Source organism: Haemorhous mexicanus, chromosome Z (genome assembly GCF_027477595.1).
Source record: "Haemorhous mexicanus isolate bHaeMex1 chromosome Z, bHaeMex1.pri, whole genome shotgun sequence".
In the NCBI taxonomy this organism is placed as follows: domain Eukaryota; kingdom Metazoa; phylum Chordata; class Aves; order Passeriformes; family Fringillidae; genus Haemorhous; species Haemorhous mexicanus.
In genome coordinates, this window is record NC_082381.1 from 54,793,874 (window position 1) to 54,814,757 (window position 20,884).

General features: G+C 35.4%; 1 protein-coding gene across 1 annotated transcript; it reads right to left on the reverse strand.

Annotated features, from left to right (window-relative positions):
* Positions 1–2,436: 2,436 nt before the first annotated feature.
* On the reverse strand, positions 2,437–19,783 carry LOC132322505 (long-chain fatty acid transport protein 6-like). Its single transcript, XM_059836997.1, has 10 exons — positions 19,294–19,783; positions 18,099–18,311; positions 17,149–17,307; positions 15,386–15,510; positions 11,799–11,993; positions 10,371–10,443; positions 7,811–8,009; positions 7,368–7,465; positions 5,413–5,543; positions 2,437–3,157 (listed from the first exon to the last, which is right to left on the reverse strand). Exons 1-10 carry the CDS (start codon positions 19,769–19,771, stop codon positions 2,981–2,983), a joined length of 1,848 nt encoding a protein of 615 aa, XP_059692980.1. The 5' UTR covers positions 19,772–19,783; the 3' UTR covers positions 2,437–2,980.
* Between the last annotated feature and the right edge of the window lie 1,101 nt (positions 19,784–20,884).

Below are 20,884 nucleotides of genomic sequence, written 5' to 3' on the forward strand. Positions count from 1 at the left end.
AGGGAAAATTAAGGACTTGTCTTAAATAAAGCATTTTAGATGTAAGAGATTGTTGGTGGTTTGCGTTTTTTTTTTTTTTTAAATCATATATTTTGAAGTATCAGCTATTTATTTAATTTTGTGTTACACAGCATACAGTAAATATATAACATTATACTTCTTATTATAGTATGCAGGGAATAGTATATCAATTTATTTTTTAATAGATGTCAAATATAAAAACTTACTTCTGTGTCTTGGCTCAAAATAGAGTAACATTAGGAGACTAGCAGGCATAATCTGCATTCTGCTTTGTGCAACATTTGATCCAGGATTTTAACATTAAAAAGTTTGCTCTTACAGAGAGGAATAGCCACTCATAGGATTGAGTTGTAAACTTGGAGAGCCTTGTGAGTACATGATCAGCATTAAAGACAGATGTCCTTCAATGCTGCTGCTCTTTTTCTTCCCTCACATTGATTTCTCCAATTGTGTCTTCTGTATGGAAGACCACATTATTAACTGGCATAACTGGGTTATAGTCTAAAATATTAAATAAAGGAGTTTATTTAATTTTTTAAAATTCTGTAGCGAAAATACTTGTTCACTTTCTTAGTTTTCTTCTCACATCCCCTTCTTCTGCTCTGTGGAAATGAAGAGAGGAAACTACTCCACTGGAAGCCCAAAAAGCAACTTATAACAACAAGTCGGGGAGAAAAGGATTTAGATGATTAAGAGTTATAGGTAGTCACCCTTTCCTGCACATGCGTGGGGTATTTCTTCTGGATCTTGAAACCACAGTAATTTTGTGGTGTAAGAGACCCATTTCTCAGCCATCTCCTGCTTAGATCCTGGTAAATGTGATTGTTGTCTTGTGCTCTATTTTAATCTTTTCTGAAGAATGAATGTTAGGAAGGAATTAATGTAGAGAGTAAAAGGGTGAAGGAGAAAAGAAGAAATAACAGGTAGTTAAAACAGTGGTTTGTTGTACATCTCCTTAAAACACATAAAGGGAGAAAATTTCACTTTTTTTCTGAGTCTTTTGGAGCTTTGTAAATGTTGTAAATGTGTTTTGGTAACAGCAGTTATATAGGGACAGTCCTCATAAAGTTTAATGTTCTACATGTTTAAGTGTTATAGGTATGTGTAGTTATATAAACCTTTAGATGGTAGGAAAAATACAAGTATTTTATTTATAGTAGCCAATTCAGAGCTGTCTCAATATTATGTCATGTTTTGAAAATTACTAACATTCTGAAAATAACATGTCAGCTTATAAGAAGAGTACTAGGTGAGCACTCTTGTCTAATGTGTTAGAAGACCACAGTAGAAGAAGTTGGAGAAACCACCATATTCAGTCATGAATAACCAATCCCTTCCTTTCTTGATAATAGTATTCCCAGAAACTGGGCAGGACATAACAAGTTTATTGCCTCAGTCAAAGGAGATTTTTATTGCATGCTATAAAGTCCCATACTGTATTCAAACCATTGAAATTCCTTGGGCCTTCCTCAAACCTATATATGTTCAGTACTCTTAGTCCACAAATGGACAATTCTTGAAAGTAAAGATTTTTATTTGCAGTTCTGCTTCGTCGCTCCAAGCTCAGAAACCTTATGTCTCAGAGGAGATGTTGGTGTGCCCTGGGTGTATCTGTTATGCTGGATGCCATCTGTCCCGTTCTGCACACCCTTACTGCCTCCCAGACCTCAAGCTGCATCTGCTTCTATCACTCCCACTTCTCCTGATGTGGAATGGCAGAGAGATACATGGTATCACCAAGGGGTTTGGACCTTTGTCATCGTAGCAGAGTTTCTTTCTTAGTTAAATTGTTCCTTTAGATGATGGCTCTTGTGGTGTGGGGCTGCTTGTGTCCTGTGCTGTACAATGCCCCGAAGGTGTTTGGGTCAGTTACCTTGTGTCTCTGCATTATGGCAGAAGTAGCAGAGTTAGCAGTGGTAGGAAGAGCACATACTGAAAACCAAGAGAAAATAAGTCTTATGCTTGGGGAAATCGTGCAAGTCTGTAAGGCTCTAATTGGGATGAGCATTAGCTTTATAGTGCATAATTTATTTTATTAATCCAGGCAAAAGGTCACATGAATTCAGGGAATTGTACCTTAGGGAGGTTTTCACTCACATAAGTGGAGACTTGTTTGATTTTTAAATGAAACCAGATATGTATACTCAAGGAAAGTACATCCAGCAGGTATGCTGTTATATTCTCTGATCTGATTCTGCCTTTGAAACTTTCTAGCTCCATTTATGAGTTTCTAGGTGCTCACTTCCAGCAAAAACGATAGTAAATTTTGTCCCATTTTCATGAGAACTCAGCTTCAGGAATATGACAACTTGTAACTAAAAGAAGAGATAATGTACCATCAGGCATGAATTTTTGCAAATAATCTGTGTTCTGGTGTAAATTGTGGAAAATAATATACACTAAATTCTACAAGTATATTTCACCACGGAAAGTTTATTTTCCATAAAAGTCTGAGGTTGAGCATGACATAAAATACTGCAATTAAATATTACATTGTATAATTATCAAACATTGAACAAAGGTTTACATGCAGTGCTTGAGCAGTATTTTGCTTAAGTTTCTGGTGGCTCACTTTATTAAAGCCTAGGACATTATTGATCTAATTATTTATTAATTTTAAAAGCAGAGTCAGAATAAAATGAAGGTGTGTAAAATATTCAGCTAGGTTAAGATAATGGTGGCTCAGACAAAAATAATTTGAATCAGTGAGAAATGTAAAATAAAAATTTGCATATGTAAGCCCATGTATGAGGAAATAATATGAGCAGATGCAGTGCAGCCTACACAATGCACATAACTATTGTGTCTGTATCTTTGGAAGTGACAGATTTTAATACCATAAGATTAGTTTTAATATCTTGAATTTTTAAAACAAATACTGCATAGTGGCACCTGCTGAAATGGTTTCAGGAGTATATATGAAATTTTCTTTATTATAGAGTAATTTTATTTCTATGCTTTATAAACGTATTTCACCAGAAACCACCTTCTGATATATCTCTCTTGTCATAGGGATATAGGAACATGCAGGTTCATACATGAAATACAGAGGTTCAGATATAATTTCCGGATTAAATCCTTCATTTGCCAGATGCATTTTCTGATGCTTGAAAGTTGCAGTAGTTTGCATAACATCCTACAAAAGAAATAATTCAAGTAAGGTGCAATATTCCATTTCAGTCTATATCAGTGAAATTATGATGTACATACTGAATAAAATAGATCATACAATTTACTGTAGAATTTCATCAGTTAAACAATTATCAGAATCACAAGTACAGTGAAATCTAAATCTAAATGAATATTTTATTTCTTATTCATTTTCCTACTAAAGCAACACACAAGATGACAAGTTTCTGTTTCAACATACGCATTTTCTTTTAACTTTCCTTAGGGCAGTCCACCACAAAATCAGTAGAGTATGGAACACTTGGTGACACTCTGCAAAAGAGCTGCCTGATTTTTTGGTATTGGCTCTCTTCTGATTTCCTACTGCTAAACTTAATTTAAAACATTAAACCCAACAATGTTAAGTGCCTTCTTGTCTTATTTGCCTGTATGAGGACTTTCTATACAGCAATTCTAAAAATGCCAATTCATGAACGAGTTGTTCTGCACACAATGGTTGGTGTATTTGAGCAGAAGTGGTATAAAAATAAATTGCCTTTCGGGTGTTGTTTACATTAAGAGAAAAGTTTAAAGCAGACTGTTCCCAATCATTGTTATTACTTATATGGTGTTTTCAGTGTAGGGAAAATTTTGTTTTAGTTCCCAAGCTGAAAATATCCACTTTTTAGTTCTTGTTGGAAGGAAGTTAAAAAAGCTCAGGTGGAAGACATAACAGAGCCCTGGAGTTCCCTGGTTTTTTGCATCCTTGTCCCCATGTCTGTGTTATCTCTTCAGAATGAAGTAGGAGATACTGAGAACAGAAAATCCATCTATCTGATTTGCACAAAACCAGTCAACTATAATTGCAAGTCATATTGGAAAAAAACTACATACTGACTGCTGAAAATTTTTCAAGAATGATTTTGGTTTTAATCCAATATTGCTTGAGAATTTCAAGTATTTCTTTGTCAGTCTTGATTAGGGTGACCTCTTTCTCAGGACCTAGAGGAGGGAATAAATTTTCTTCCGAACAGAAAATTGTGAGTTTGGCATTCATCCTGTTATACTTCCCTAAGACATTTTATAAAGCCACAACAATTTTTTCTCATTTTGATTTTTTAAAAATAAAATTGAATTTATTTCCTTTAATAAAAACTTGCACATGTGTAAATATTAGTTAATTAGTACTGCTAGTAACTTTGTTTATTTGGCTCCTCCTCAGTTACCCAAAAAAGGATTTAGTCAGAGAACAAATAAATGCAAATCAGTTTAATTAGTTCCACATATATAAACCTTAGAGCTCTGTATAGATTTTCTCAGTCTAGTGGAACTGTAAAGACAGATCTGTTCCAAAAGCTTTTCCTGCAAGACACCGCTAATGTCCTGAAGCACCATAGATAGTGCAACCTGTGCTTGCTGCATGTGAAGGTACATTTACTTAGTGCAGGAATCTGTTAGTGGAAATAAAAGGTTTTCTCAACCTCTAAATTCTTCAATTTGTACCTTTTTGACAATGTATCAATATTTAAGGAAAAGTAAAACTGCCAAATGCCTCTCAGCATCCCTAACAGTAGCAAACTCTGAGCCCCAACCTTTCAGAAGATGTAATGTGGAGTCTTTTCCTACCTTTTGCAGTTCATACTCTCCTGCCTGGTTGCAGATCAGCCTGTGGGGTGTTCACAAGGGGTATAATCCTTGTACTTTTAAAGTGGACGTTAAAAAAGAATTGAATCCCAGTTCTGCTTTTGTACTTTAAACCATGTGAGTGCATTTTAATTCTCACATTAGGAAATCTCCATAAAACTTTTACTATCTGTTGTAAATAACCTGGTATTTCTTTGGTGCCTTGTCAGTAACAGTGGGTAATAATCACTTCAAGAACAGCCACAACAGGAAAAGGTTTGAAATGGATCATGTCACCCTGTTATAAGAAGACACTCTTATGAGTAAGGCTACACATGCGTTTGCTTAGTCTTCTATTGACTAGAAAAAGATACTGGTTAAAGAACTTTGAAGCAAAATCCAACAGCAAAGTTATTAATCCCAACCAGGATTCTTAGGTACAGATGGATCCATGAAACAAAATTGAAGTTTAATTTATCATATATTTGCTAAAATTCATCATAATAACAATCATTGGAATAGTAATTTAGGCTACTATTTCCTTTTGTTTTCAACTATTTAAACTGTTACTCAAATGCATTCTGCATTACATGATTGAAGTGACCAATTTTCAAGTCAGACAGAAGATAAATACAAGTGGCAGACACCTGGTTGTCTTACCATGATTCTCACAAAGCGTGGTTGGGCATAACTTGGAAGGAAGTCCTCAACATGCTTATAAAGCCTTTCTCCATTAAAGTTGTGGTAACCTTTAAGCACAATAGCTGCCATCCCTGTTCTTCCTTCATAATCTAAAAAAATTGAAAAATAGTATGACAAGTAAGAGTATATGTGAATGTTTTATAACATTTGGGGGGATTTAGTAATATTCAGAAAAAATAAATTGATATTGTGAAATATCCATCCTGTTTTCTCAGACATCACTGAGTATAAAGTATATGATATTTTATTTATAAGGTATATTATATTTTATTTACTTATTTTATTTATACATGGTATTGGAGAACTTTAGAAGTTACTTTCAGTGGGTTTATTCAATTTAAAAATGTCACTGATGTCTTTTTATTGGGAATTCTCTGTAGCTGGAACTGCCTGCTAGGTTTTATTCCTACCTGAACACTGGCAACATAATGGCCTAATTAAATCTGAGGGAGTATCAATTAAAAAAAAAAACCTGAATGCACCCACATAAAGACTAATGTAATAGATGTATGAGACTGTACTTATTCTATATCAAGTTAAATGCCTATTGTACACTGTAAAGGCAGTGCTGAGTGCTTTGCACTCTGTCCCACAGAAAAATTTGTGACAAAAAAATGTGATTCCTAGTAAATTACAGCCACCAAACTATGTTTGACATGCAAACTGAAACAAAACCCTTTTCAAAAATATGTACCAGACATAGTTCCTGCATTCTATTTATTGAAACACAAGAAAAAAATTTAAGTGGAGAAAATATCTGTGTTGGAAGAAATCAGCTGCCATAGTTAATTCTGTTCAGAAAAAAAGAGCAACCTTGAGGTCTGCCAAAAGGCACTGGAAAGAAAAAATATGGGTTCTCCTTTTCCTGAAAATGAATCTGCTGTTACTGAACTGGTGATATGCTGTGAAGTTTGTTATGGCAATATTTGAGACTCAGGTCAATATAGAAATACGAAAGACCATGCTATCTAGATGTTATTGACACTACAACCAACAATTGATGTGAATCATGAGGCATTTTTTATGTGCTATTTACTGCCTGAGGTGGCAATAACCCTTTCGAGGAGCTCCAGCTGTAGATGATAATGAGAAATGCTTTGAATATTAGACTACAGTTTTATTTGCATGCACTGCATGACTGCCACCTGCTGATCAACCATTCAGATGATGGCCTTTTAATTTTATTTTTATGTATACTTTTTCCTTGAACCCATTGTGTTTCCCATCTCTCACTGCTGTCTCTTGACAGCTTCTTCTTCATGTGACTAGTTTCTTTTAATACTAGACTTTATTTGACTCCAAAGGAAATGATGAACAGTTACTCAGCACCACAAAAAGTTTGTCCTCCTCAAACTGTTTCTTCAATGGCTGCATCTGTTGAGAAATTTTTAAATTTTGTAATTTGGTTTCCTACAGCTTTTCAGCATGATATTGTATATTTTTCTGAAGCATCTTATATGATTGAGAACATTCCAATTATGAAAAAATATATTTGTTCTTGGACAGTACTCATAAGATAGCGGTTTCAGACATTATCATTTAATAGACTTTATCTTACCATGAAAGCCTTTAGCATAAGAGAAGTCTTGTGTAGTTCATAACTTTGTATTTCTCACTTCATATTTCTCACTTCATATTTCTCACTTCATATTTCTCACTTCTGTGTTACAATTTTTAATTTATCCAAATTTTTCTTCCTTTCATTACAAAATTTCAGCATGTCATGTTTATTAAATGCAGCATTTTGCTGAAACTGAAATTTCAAAACACTGAAATTTCAAAAGCCTGAAATGCCAAGCTGAAACCACTTATATACTTACATGTACTTGTGCATGCAGTTGCAAGAACAGAAAAGTTACAGTAAGAAATTACTATCTTCATTTTATGTTCTTAAAATATAGGGAATGTCTTACTTTTTACGCTTACACCATAAACGTTAACTTCTTGGACAAAATCCATCATACCAATGATCTCTGCAACTTCTAAAGTGGCAACATTTTCTCCTTTCCACCTGTGGAAAATATTTCTTATATTAATATATGAATATGTTAGCTTATACATGTTTTATTCTATATGTGACAGAGGACTGCTTTTAATGTGGGCTACATTCTTAACTGAAGAATCATTTTCTGGTTCAGTGCCATCTTATTTGAGATCCCAGTGATACAAGAATTACCAAATTCGAAAAATTCCAATATGTTGGAGTGAACTTTGTAGGACTCGATTCCTATCCTTGGTGGTTTTGTTTAAACAAAGTTGACATTCCTCATGTCTGAGTCTGATCTGTGTCATCCAGGCCTGCGTTTGTGTGATTTCTTCCAAGCTCCCTGGATTTACTCTTAACTTTGTGCTATACCTGAAAGTGTCTCCCACGCGGTCAGTGAAGTAGAGGAACCCATCCTCATCCATCACTAGGAGGTCCCCTGTGTCAAGATACACATCTCCCTCCACAAACACATTACGCAGCAGTTTCTTCTCTGAGGCTTCTTTGTTTCCAGCATATCCAGAAAATGGGCCATCCTCAGTAACTTGAAAAACTAGAAGACCAGGTTTACCTGCAGGTCATGAAAAGGGGGAAATAAACATATATAGAGTGAGCTATTAAGAGCGTAAATTATCATATTAAAAATCCTTTGGAAAGCCACATTGGTTTTATGTGTCTTATTGCTACAATACCGTAGTTCTTTACTGAACAGAAGAAATGGGTGAGTGGAAAAGGGAACATAATTTTGCTTCCTTCTTTTCCAATAATCTGGACCACAGGGAAGAGATTTTTGGAGTGTGTGGTACATCACTTACCTGGTAAAAGCACTTACCAATTGAAAAGATGATTTATCTTTATGTATCCTTTATCTTTATGTCATTTGAAAAGGGTGATAGTGGTCAAACAATACATGTAGAGGCAATATGTATAGTACCTAAGGGTACTATACATATTGCCTCTACATGTATTGTTTCTATTTTTGAAGGCTTTGAGGTTTTCCAGAGGATAGGGATGCTACTGCCTTAGCACTGGTGTGGTGGTGTGACAAAACAAGTAGTAATTTGCAATGGGCACCCCTGATCATCAGGGGGTCTCTGGGATCTGAAGCATATCCCTACTGAGCACCACTCCTTCTTGCAGCCTAAGTCCTCTTTGTAAGAAGGACAAAATTTCTATTGACTGCACTAGAACTGATTCAGAATGGCCTTTAAACTTGTTTCTTTTACTATTCTTTATCTGTGAGAAGTACTGGCTTTGTTCTCAATGTGCTCCTGAGGTTAAAAGATAATTCCATCTTTGAAAAATTTTTATTTTACTCCTTCAGCAGATGTAAGGAGATATTTTCAAACAAATAATTTTCTTTGTAGCTGTATTTCTGCACCCTAAATTTAATCCTCTTCATTTTTTTGAACACTCAATATGGCAAATGGAATAAAAACTCATACTACCTTTTAGAAGAGGAGCTGGCATTGCTGCAAATACAATGCATAATTTATAACAAAAGAACAACCTAACAAAAATATTGAATTTAAAAAAGGACTTGCTCTAACCTCAAGTCAGTTTTACAGGAGGATCCCATAGTCCTGTTTGTGAATTTATGGTCATTACTATCTCACATTGCATCAAGTGACAGATTCAGAGTTGTCTAAAAAATATGTGTAATAACCTGCAAAATTTTTCTAGTTGTGTCATCAAACTGGGAATTTTATCAATTTCACTGAGAACCCAATAATTGTTTGTGCAGTTTCTAATGTGATGTAGTGAAGAAGCAAGCTCTTTTCAAGAAAAAAAATAAATACTTTCCTTGATTTGGATATTGTCAGCAAATAATATCTCATCAGAAAAAATAGAGGATTGCTACTTTTTTTCCAGTACTACTAAAATAAAATAAAATAAAATAAAATAAAATAAAATAAAATAAAATAAAATAAATTATATGGTATTATATGATATGATATAACATTATATAATATTATATAATACATAATATGCAACATAATTTTAAGTTTTATGTTATATTTTCAAAGATAAGCAATAATAATTGTTGATTTAATGTCCAGTACTGCTGTGTGTCATTGAGATCTGATATTATCAGAACCTGTTATCATTTAGGTCATCTGTACAAGCCTCTCTTCTACCTTCAGGATTTTTATCTCTATGATAATTAAATATACATACTAAAACTAGTGATGTTAAAGACCTTTTCCCCAGAATTGATAACTTTGACACAGATGGATTCCTGCGTGTGTACACAGGCACATGAATATTTGATGTGGCTTTGACAAATGCAGTGCTCTTTTTTGAGACTCAGTTTTCAGGATTTTTCTCAAGGATATTCTCAGCTAGGAGGCTACCTTATTTTTAGTCTGAGAGCTTCAATTCTTTGAGGCAGAGTATTCCATTTTAAGTAGGAGTTTGGAAAGTCTGTGCAACTCTAGAATGATAAATCTGGTCTCATCACTAATTATAAAAACATGATCCACAATTTGAAATTTTTCTGTTCTTCATCAGAATTTTAAATCTGAAACTTAGAAAGCATCTTTAAACATCTGGCCTCAGAGCACAACATACCTGGGAATTACTGCATCTTTTTTTTCTTTAAAAAATAAAAAACATTAAAAAATCTGATTTTTCCAGGAATAGAAACAAGTTCTCCTCAAGTGAGAATAAAAATATTATGGGTCCCAAATATTATTAATGTTCTTATATGATTGTAATTTTTTCTTTTGGACTAATTTACAAATATTTGGATATATTATTGCATATATTAGCAGCAGATCTCTATTTGGATCAATTTTCCTATTTTTTGTATTTTCAAGTTCTAGGCATATGTCAAAAATCTATTGCTCACAGAAATATCACCATCTAAATTGAGCTATCTGTTAGTTAATAGATGACTAATATTTTTCCTTACCTATGGGTGCTTTCTTACCCCTTCCATTTTCATCTTTTATAAGTTCTTGTTTACAGACATCATATTTCAACAACTCAAAAGAATGTAGAAACTAAAAAGAAAAATAAAAAAGCACATATGCATACTTAAAACCACCTCTTTCTTACTAGTTTTCTAGCTTTGATAAAATTGCTTTGAATCAATGAATAGTCCCTACTGACTTTTGGAGACTTGGGACAGCCTGAAATAAACTGGCAGTATTCTAAGTGGCAAGTGTCAGAAAGTGTTTATATCATGATAAGCAACATATACAGGTAAGTGTTCATCTCCTTTATTGATAAAAAGAAGCCCATTTTCTAAGAGTAAGGTCAGATTCAAATAATTTATATCAAGGATAAAGTGCATTTGATCAAATTGTCAGATTTACTTTAAAACTGCCATCCATTTCTAATATCTCTGGAATGCAAATCAAGATGATTCTCTGTCAAAAAAAAAAAATCTAAAATAAATTTACAGGCATCTAAAAAATCACACCCGACAGGTGCAAATGGAAACTTTCAACTTAATGACTTAATTAGACTTCCCTGCTTCAATCCTCCATCCATGTGGTTAAGATTGCTGGAAGATTGAAAGTCTTGCAGAGATGTCATCATCATGTCAAGGCATTTTTGGCATCTCAGATATAAATAGAAATCGTTAGGAAGTCATTAATGTCGTCTTGATCTTAACTGATCTGAATCTTTAGTATTGTTTGAATAGTATTTCATGGTAGTATAATATACATGATTCACAGAAACTGTACAAATTGGAAAAGCATTTGAGACTGTCAGGGTGTTTTTATGGTAGAAACATGGAGAGTTCCAACAGTGGTTGTACATGTAAATGTACAGCTTAGATATTTTGAGATTAATATTTTTCTCCTTTATTTGCTGAGAATTTAGAATTTTTTGTTTTTCTAATCTTATTTTAGAGAAAGTGTGACACTAGTTTTAATGCAGCAAAAGAACAAATTTGCGTAAGTTTTCTTTGGAATATCTATCTCTTGATTCATACCAAAACTCAAATCAAAACTAGTTTCTGGCCTCATCATTTGTTGTATGTGGGTTTTCAGTATGGTAAGTAAACTTTAATAAAAATCATTACCCAGTCCTGTGGGTAGTCACTTCTACACAGTCAGTTTGGAGTTTTTTTAATATATTCTGGGGGGAAAGTTGGGTACCTAAGCTCCTACGTATTCATTGTGTATATTTACTGTGGCCTCAAAATATATGTACAGAGAATAGAGTCAAGGAAGTGGCTATGAATAAGACTTATGTTTTCATGAACCAATTATTATTGTACCTGGAAAGAAGGAAGCATTTTCTTCCTTCCTGTTCTTTATGATTTCCGCCTTTCCCATGCCTTTTCATTTTTTTTTTTTTTTAATTGTTGTATGGTTAATTGGTTGGTTGATTTTATAACTCTTACCTTTGAGAAGATGCCAGCACGGCCCACAGCTCCTATTTTATTAGTGTAGTTCAGGAAACCAAGACTTCCTTCTGTGGACCCATAGAATTCAAATATTTTAACTGGGCCAAACCTCATCAGAAATTCTTTCCATACAGAAGGTCTAATACCATTTCCAAGGGCAATGCGCACTTCATGAACTCTGTCCTCTTCTTTCTGTGAACAGACAATAAGAAACTTTCTGTAGCTGGGAAAAGAGGATCTAAATACCTAAAATTGACTGAACTGAACAGAATGTTTCCAACAGATCAATTTTCATTTGTGAACTGCCACCTTGACTAAAATACTTCACAGAAAGAGGTTTTTTTGCTGTTGTTGTTTTTTAAAATAAAACAGAAAAGCATAAGAAATCTTGATCTGAGGTTGAGGGGTTTTTGCAGGGTAAAAACTTTATTTCGGTAATTCTTTGAATTTTCACTTATGAACTCTATAAAGAGGAAGTATATTACAAAGTTTAAAAGATTTTAGCTGTAAATAAATAGGTTTTAAGGAAGTGCCATTTCCCATAGAATAGAAGTTCCTTTCCCACCAAAAAGAGAAGTTTCCTTGTATCAACAAAATTGTGCCTTAGAAAACACTTGTGATACACAAAGACTGGTTCTTTTTGTTATGATACTTGACAGAAAATTTTGCACATCTGCCATGTTCCTTATGGAACCTGAAAAAGCAGCAGAATAACTCAAAGCTATTTAAAATACCTTGCATTATTAGGTTCAACTTTAATCTTAAATCCAGATTCATCAAAAGATTGTAATAAAATCTGCAGTCAAAACATAGTTGCTAATGTGCTTTTGTTATATGTTAGTGATGCAATTATTGTGGTAAACTATTCAAAAGTTTACTTACACAAGTGCTTTCTGCATAGGAGCAGACTGCTCAGCCCCCCCGTTTATAGGACTATGGTCAAGACTCTCAGAAGACCTCACTTCTTTGGAGGTGTAGTTGGGATTGAGTAATTAAGTTACTGTTATGGCTAAATGTCAGCAGAAAATAAACTTATTTCAGGTCAACAGGAATGGTTCCTTCCAATCAAATAAATGCTTTGTTGGTTTTGTTGCAGTGTTATTCTAATCTTTAAAACTGTAAAATTATGTTTGATTTCTAAAAAATATTGAGGTGATTTAAAGACAGAACTTTGCCTTGTAATTGCACTGAAATATTTTAGCAGAGTTTCAAACTTTTGACTTTCAGAAACGTTCACATAAAATTGTTTTGTGAACTATGTATTTATTAGCAGACAACTTCATTTGATCCAGACCTGCATTTTATGGCAGATTAATTATTTGCCATGACAGGATGAACAGTAATCCAGAATAAACCTCACTGTTAAACAGAGTCAAACCAGAGTTTGATATTCACTGCTTCTGCCTAATCAGATGTGTTTTCTTTTGCAATTTTAATGGTAACTCTGAAGGAATAAATGTTTTGATCACATGTATACAATCCAACTCAATTTTAAACCAGCTGAGAGGCTGACTGGGAGACTTCTTTCATGTGTAATCTTGTCCCTTCTTCAAAACTTTGTCTTCAGGATGAAATGACGGGTTTTGATTTTTTTCCCCCAAGGTATTTTGTGATACTGTAAGACTTGAAGTAAAACTCAAGAGTTTGAGAGATTACAAGCAATAGGAGAAACTGTTATTCTTACCTTAGTTCAGTCCTGGTTCAGCAATTTGCAGCATTTCCCTGAACTACCTTGAATCTTAAATGTCTTTATTTAAAAGTTATAAGGTTCCCTTTAAAAACATTCTTTGACATACTTTCTCAGTATTTTGTTACATTCTATGGGCTTAATATTTACTTCTGATAGGTACGTGAGGCTGGTTATCTTGCAGCAGATGTAATTAGTCACAGAGTTTCTGGCCACATGAAGAAATCCCCAAGTGCCCAAATCCTAGTTTCCAAATCCACATTCTTTCTCAAATTGTGAGACCTGGCATGCTCAGTGAAAGGAGGGAAGGACAGACACCCTGTGTATGATGTAGAGCATACTCGAACAGGTTCCTCATGTTCAGTCCTAGTCCTGAACCACACCAGACCTATTACCCTGCATGGGTTTCTTTCAGTGTAGATGAACCTGCGTGGTACAGTAGAGGTTACATGTTATGTACAGATATAACATCTGGTTATATGTTATGTGAGGTCATAGTCTAGTAGGGTCATGTAAGTAAGATCCAGTAAGACGTAAGTTGACAGAGCTCCTGATGTACCTGATCGACTCCTGCTAGCAACCTCACCTTCCTCAACTCACCCAGGCCATCTCTGTTTTTCCCTCTTACCAGCTGCCAGTTAATTATCTATTTCTTCTCTGTTCAATTTTTGTTATTGAGTCAAGAAAAGATAGTTCTCGTTGCTTTTTCCTGCAGGAGAAACCTTCATACAACTTGTTTGGCCTAGCTAATTATTCCTTTGTGGATTCTTGATCCATGGACTACTGATACAGTAGTAGCTGTTGGCCAGCCTTGAGTCCTGTTTCAGGCTTGTTTGTACAGGCTTGAGTTCTGGCCAACAGCTATCCTGTCTTGTACCCTTTAGCACTTTTTGTCTTTGATTCCTCTCCTACATCCAGACCACCCATTAAGAAGATTCTGTTCAAAGCAGCTGGAGAATTCTTTCAGATATTTCCTTGTTCCTAGTCCTTGCATCAATCTCTGACCGATACCTTTGAGATCATTTGAACTGTCTGCTTGTACATGAGGCTTTCTGAGGTAGGTAGGAATACTTCTTGTCATCTCCGTTCAGTAATATCCTAACTCCCGAGCATAAAATTAAAAAAATTAACCAAGCTTTTCCAAAAAATTGACCAAGTTGTCATTGAGGAATGAGAGTTGCAACTTAGTAAGTATTTTCACACTTACTTGTCACTGTTTGGTGACACTTTACTTTGTTTCAAATCTGATCGTGATTTAGTTGTCATGATCTTTAGGACTGTTATCTCAGGGGGCACCAAGATTTTGCACCACACTGTTAGTACTTTAGCTTCATACTGATATCTCCATCATCATATATACAGGCATGGGAGATAATGTGCCTTGGGAAGACCTCTAAGAAAAAGATTTAAACTAATAAAAACTCATTCATAAATTTAAAAGTTAAAAATTAACTATCATCCATTAAATGCTGAACATAATAGGCCTCTCTTGATAAACAATTACTCTGGAACAGATCACTGAAATTGTTTAATCATTCAATCTGGTTCAGACTCTTGTTTGGTGATTGTGTACACTGAAGCTTTTACAGCTTATACATTTTCCCGGCTGACCTGCAACTTGCTGGTCAAAAAGCTTGGCTTTGCAGAGGCACTTCTGTGAGTGTCAGGGTGAAAGTGTCCTATCCTGCCAGGTTTGTTCCTTTGTCACCACTTCATTTGCTTGTGTAAACTTGATTGTGTAAGCTATGGGTAATAACAAGGAACACAAGACCTAAATTCTGTATTCACTGTAAAGGGCTATCAAACATTGAAAATGCTATACTATTCAGAAATAAGTGAATCCATCTGACTTTCAGATTTGCTATATCTTAAAGCTGCGTTTGCAAACAGAACTTACACAGGGCTGATTGCAGAGATAGCGGCAGAGTTCTCCTATGTATAAAAACACGGTAACATTGTATTTCCTACAGTCATTCCAAAACTGTCTCGCAGAAAATTTCTTCTTCAAAACACAGGTCGCTCCTATGTGATGAAAACAGATAAGGCATTTCAAAACAACCTTTAAAATAAACCTCTTGTCTTCTACCAATATTGTAACAACAACAACAACAAAAAGTTGTCATTCTCTTAATTCAGTTAGTGATAAATTGAGCTAATGAAATAAATTGTAAGCTATTTCCAATAGGACCTGTCTGTTAAATGAAAATTGCACAATTAAGCCTTGCTTATTTTTCTGAGTAGTAACTAAAAACTTAGAGTAACAGAAGCAAAAGAAGCAAAGCTTTTAATGATCTCCCATTACTAGTAATAGGTCACAGCCTAAACATTTTGTTTCTGTCAAGATCGTGAACTAGTTTAACTCCGAAAAAAGAAGATCTTGGAATGGGGGAAATGATAGCTCACAGCTTCTCTATTTGTGTGACAAGTGGTGGAAAGGAAATGGGCTGTCTTTGTTGTTTCTATTTCATTCCTCTTTTTCTGTTCCTTGACAACTGAGAATCAACACTGTGACCCTGTGTTTTTTTCTGTGACCCTGATGTTCTTTTAGAGCTTTCCATTCCAAAAGCCACTTCATTCTACACGTCTCATATCTGCCACTTCATCCCTTCCTAAGTATTGTCAGTCAAGAATTTACAAATTTCCCTGATTCTATCCTTTCAAAAATTCCTTTTTTTGCCCAAGTCCTGTTTGTCCTCCGTGAGGTTTCCCAGGGCCTTCCAAATTTTTAATCCCTTCTAGTCCACTTTTCTTGTCTTGCCTGTTCCTCCCTGATCTTGAAATCTTTCAGAGATCTTCAGCCTCACCCTCCTCAAAGCTGACTCCCAGGTCTCCCAGACTCCCAGGTCTCTATCTAAACACCTAAGATGTTACCCTACATTTTCTGTTCCAAGAAAATTCATAGCCTCAAACCTCTTCATACACTCATTTTCCCATCCCCTTTATGTTTTTGTTAGGCAGAAGCAGTCTTGCCAGCAGTTACTGTAAGCCAGCATGCCTGCCTGCCTTGTTCCTGAATAAGCAAAACACGGAAATATCTTTTAAAACACTCCAGTTACATACTTAGCATGCCAAAACCCAGCATCTAGTCAAGACTCTAACAACAGAAAAGAGGGACGTACCTGGGAAATATCTGGTTGCTAGCTCTCTACAAATTACTCCCATTACCAAACTTAGAAGAGGAGATTTTGTCCTTCTTCCTGTTTTTCACTTTAATATGATGAATCTAACTCTGTAGGTCTTATTCAAATAAGAGACCGAAAAAGCTCTGCAACACATTTAGTCAATCATATTCTCAAGGTTGGGCTTCCACAAGGCATTTATACCTTCTGACAATAAAAATCAAGCCTGTGTGAATGCCTTTACAGACTTTTGGCATAGGTTAGAAATATGATTTCATGTTAACCTACGCAGTGGTGCTAACAATACACAGACCTCAAGCCATTTTATGCTGGATTTATACAACTATTAGTGTCTGTTCTAAGCTTCAAAAACTATGCACATACCTTAGATATTGCCCGCAAATGGGGGAGGTGACAAAAATGATAAAATTACAAAATGTTTTTGGTAAACATATTGGAGTTACCAAGCAGTTATTCACATAATACTAACATGTTATAGCCTTGCCAAGTTAATGAAACTTCACTAGAAGGTAAATATTACCTAACTGAATGCATCCACAGATGCCAAGAAGAGAAGCACTGATGTGGTACAAGGGAAGAGTGACATATATAATATCCTGAGAGACCGCACCACACTGAGTAAATGCTAAGGAGGCAGCCAGAGTTCTGCGGTGAGTGATGATAGCAGCTTTTGGGAAACCTGTCAAAGGGAAAGAACAAATAACTATAAATGTACTGCATGCATTAATAATTTTGCTCCAAGTAGAATTACGTTGGGAATGTACAGAGAGAATTCTCTCCTTCTGAGTCTTCATCCTATGCTTCACTGTTCTATGAGTATATTTTCTTAGTCTCTCAGCTCCTTCACTCTTTCTGCCTGTAAAGCTATTCAATCATAGAATTATGCTTAGGGTTGGAAGGGATAATGATAGTGTGAGATAATGTAGTCCCAACCCCCCTGTCATGTCTGTTTCATCTGGGGGACAAAGTCCATGCCCATCACAGGTGTGGGCAGTCCAAATCTACAGACTGGTTTCCCTTGCAAGAAAGTGAGAATGGGAAAACTTCTGGAATGTCACTGTGTCACTCAGCTTCTACTTCCAATGGAAATGACTTCTACGAAGTTGTTTGGATTGACTAGTGGATGGATTTCCCCAGTCTCCCCCTCTAAAAATAACTGCTATTTCAGAATCAAAAGCAGAGGTTCTACTGTTCTCCCTTTCTGAGCAACTCTTAGAGACTGACTTTATTTGCTTTATATTCAAGAAATTAATTTCAACCATGGAGTATCTGTGTAAAAGTTCAGCAACTGAAATTACACTCTTGCTAACCTATGGCAAAGCCATTTTAAAATGTACTGTGCTTCTAAATAAATGAATCCTCCCTGTCTTGATTTAGAAATTCAAGTTCTTCTTTTTGTGTCTTTTTTCTTAATTTATACTGCCTTAATTGTCAGAGGTGCAGCTGTACTTTGTTAGTACACATCCTCACCTGTACTTCCGGATGTGAAGATATGCAGAGCTGTGTTTCTTGTGTCAGTGGCAGCTCTAAGATGAGATGGAACAGGATTATCAGGCACCTTGTCTAGTTTGTCTGGTAGGGTGTGAACATGCTGGAAAGGAGAGCTGGTGCTCATCAGCCAGACAGCAACATTATTTTCCAAGAGATTCAAAATAAGTTCTTCCTCTATTGATCCTAAACAATCTGTCAAGTTAAAATGAACAAACAAACAAACAAAACCCCCATGGTAGTTATTAAAATAAATACAACTGCAGAGCTGATTACTAGCACTGAAATGATACACCATACAACTGTATAAACCTACCACAGCCTTAGGAGGGCTAATCTGCATAGTGGACAGTGAAAAAATCATCATGATGTTTAATCTCCCTATATTTCTCATGTGGCTTTAGTTGTAATTGATAAAACACCATGAACTTAGTTGGTGATGCTAGTATGTAGGATTTAATTAAATCACATTTGTTTGGAAACTTGGTGCATATGCCAAATAACAAACCCTCACAGATTCATATGGAATTCTGGTAGTACTGCCAACCTGTATAAAAGATGGGAAAACAGGAGTAGAAAGTTAAATAAATTGCCTAGTATTGCATAATATGCCGTGAACAGGGACAAAACTGCAGCTCGTTGTGCTGTAACCTTTGCTTCAAGCAAGGCTACCTTGGGATTGCTACTTAAAGTAGTTATAAAGTAACATAAATTTTTACGTGGGTATTTTGAGCTGAAGGAAATCACAACTACAAAGGGAATCTGTGTCTTCCTGTAGTCAGTGAAGTTTTATATAAGCCACATAAACGAATAAATATAAATGGAAATGAAATTATGCTAAAGTATCTCCCAAGGCTGTTTTCTTGCTGATGCATGATTATTGCTCCTGGTACCTTGTCCAGTAATTGGAGGGTTTCAGATTTAAGCTTTTTATTCCACTAATTACTTGCATGGGGCTTATTTTGTGCTTGTACTCTTGAAATTTAAACATTATCTCTTTTCTCTCATTTTTAGACCACACTATCTCTTTCCTTATTTTTCCCCTCCTTTTCTTCCCTTCTTTTAAGTGTGTTTATATAGAGAGCTTGCAGCTCTGAAGGGCTCTGATTTTCTATGTTTGATAAAAGCAGGAAACAGTGGAAAGTGAGCAGTAAGTGAAACACAACACAGAGCTTACCTTCTCCTATGACCAGTGCTTTTGCTGCGCATGTGTTAATGCAGTGCAGGAGAGATCTCGAGCGGATATTGGTGTTGAGAAAGGCCACGATGAAGCCCAGCTTGGCTAGCCCGAACCAGACATGGATGAAGTCAGGTCCATTACCCATCAGCAGGGCCACTGTGTCACCTTCTTCCAGATTCCCATAGTGCAGGAAGGCCTGTGCTACCCTGTTGCTCCTCCTGTCCACATCCTGATAAGTGTACACTGTCCCTTCATAGATAAGGAATGGCTTGTGGGGATTTTTTTCCACTGTCTGCCTGAAAAGGTCAGTTATGGAGAGAATTCCATTTTTTGCCCACTTTTTTACCCTTGCCTTTGACCTCTTCCATCTCAAGAAATAGACCAGGTCTGCCCAGAAATAGGGAAGAAAGATCTTCAGGGAGACACATAGCACCACTATTCCTCCAGCAACTGTTGAAATCCACGTGCACAGCATGCTTGAAGCAGGGCAATAATAGATTTAGTGATCTCAGACATATAAAACGCATACATTATTGCAATTAACACTGAGTTTTAAGACATAGACTGGTAGTTAACAAGCTAATTACAATTGCAGCAGTTAATTTGAGAACTGTTAAAAATATTGGCATTTACTAGAATAAAAAGACCCACAAGAGTGCAAAAAAGAAGAAGGGAGTTAAGAGTAAATAAAGAATTGTGCAGGATTTTTAACTTGTAACCAAAACTATGTCTAGATTTTTTACTGTCCCACGGCAAATCCTAAAAAAAGGTGAAAATAAACAGGCCAGGCATATACTATCATATGTATAATGTGAAAGTATGTTATGTACCATGCACCTGTAAGATGCACCAAAAGTTGTTCTTGGGTGCCTGAGTTGTATTTTCTGGTCTGATTGAATTTGAGACCACTTGAGACCAAAAGTTTGAACAGTCTGATCTACAGACTGAACATACACAAATTGCAGGCACCATACTGTGAAACTTCTGCATCTTCTGAAGTATCCAGTTTTCACCATAGGATTTTCTGGCATTTGCAATAAACAGTGAATAATAACTTTAATAATAACAATATTCATATTATTTACATTATTTACAATACCATCCTGCAGTGTCAAACAAAATTGTGCACAAACACAAACAGAGGTTTGGAAAACAACCTTTATAGCATAACAATTATTAGCTTCTGTGAAGTATTTCAGGCAAAAATTAATTGTCATATTTTCAAACAGTCATAGCAGAGAACTTGTGAAGATCATGCAAGATCCTTAGAGCGTAAAATAAATGGCATTGACCAGTCTCCTTTTTAAAGTTTCAGCCACGATTACTACAAACATTTGAAATGTCTTATGTGAGAATCTAGGATTCAGGAACACTTCAGCAGACTGAGAGACTTTTCTAAATGGGGTGACCTCCACTCTGTAGTTTAAAATATCTTACTGAAAAGCTGTACTTTTGTTATATTCTTCAAGCCTGTTTACATTTTAAACAATATTTAATGAATATACTTGTAAAATTCAGGGGAATTCTTGCAGAAACTAAGATCTTGTATGTACCATAAAGCATATGAAATGTATTGGTAAAAGCAGCT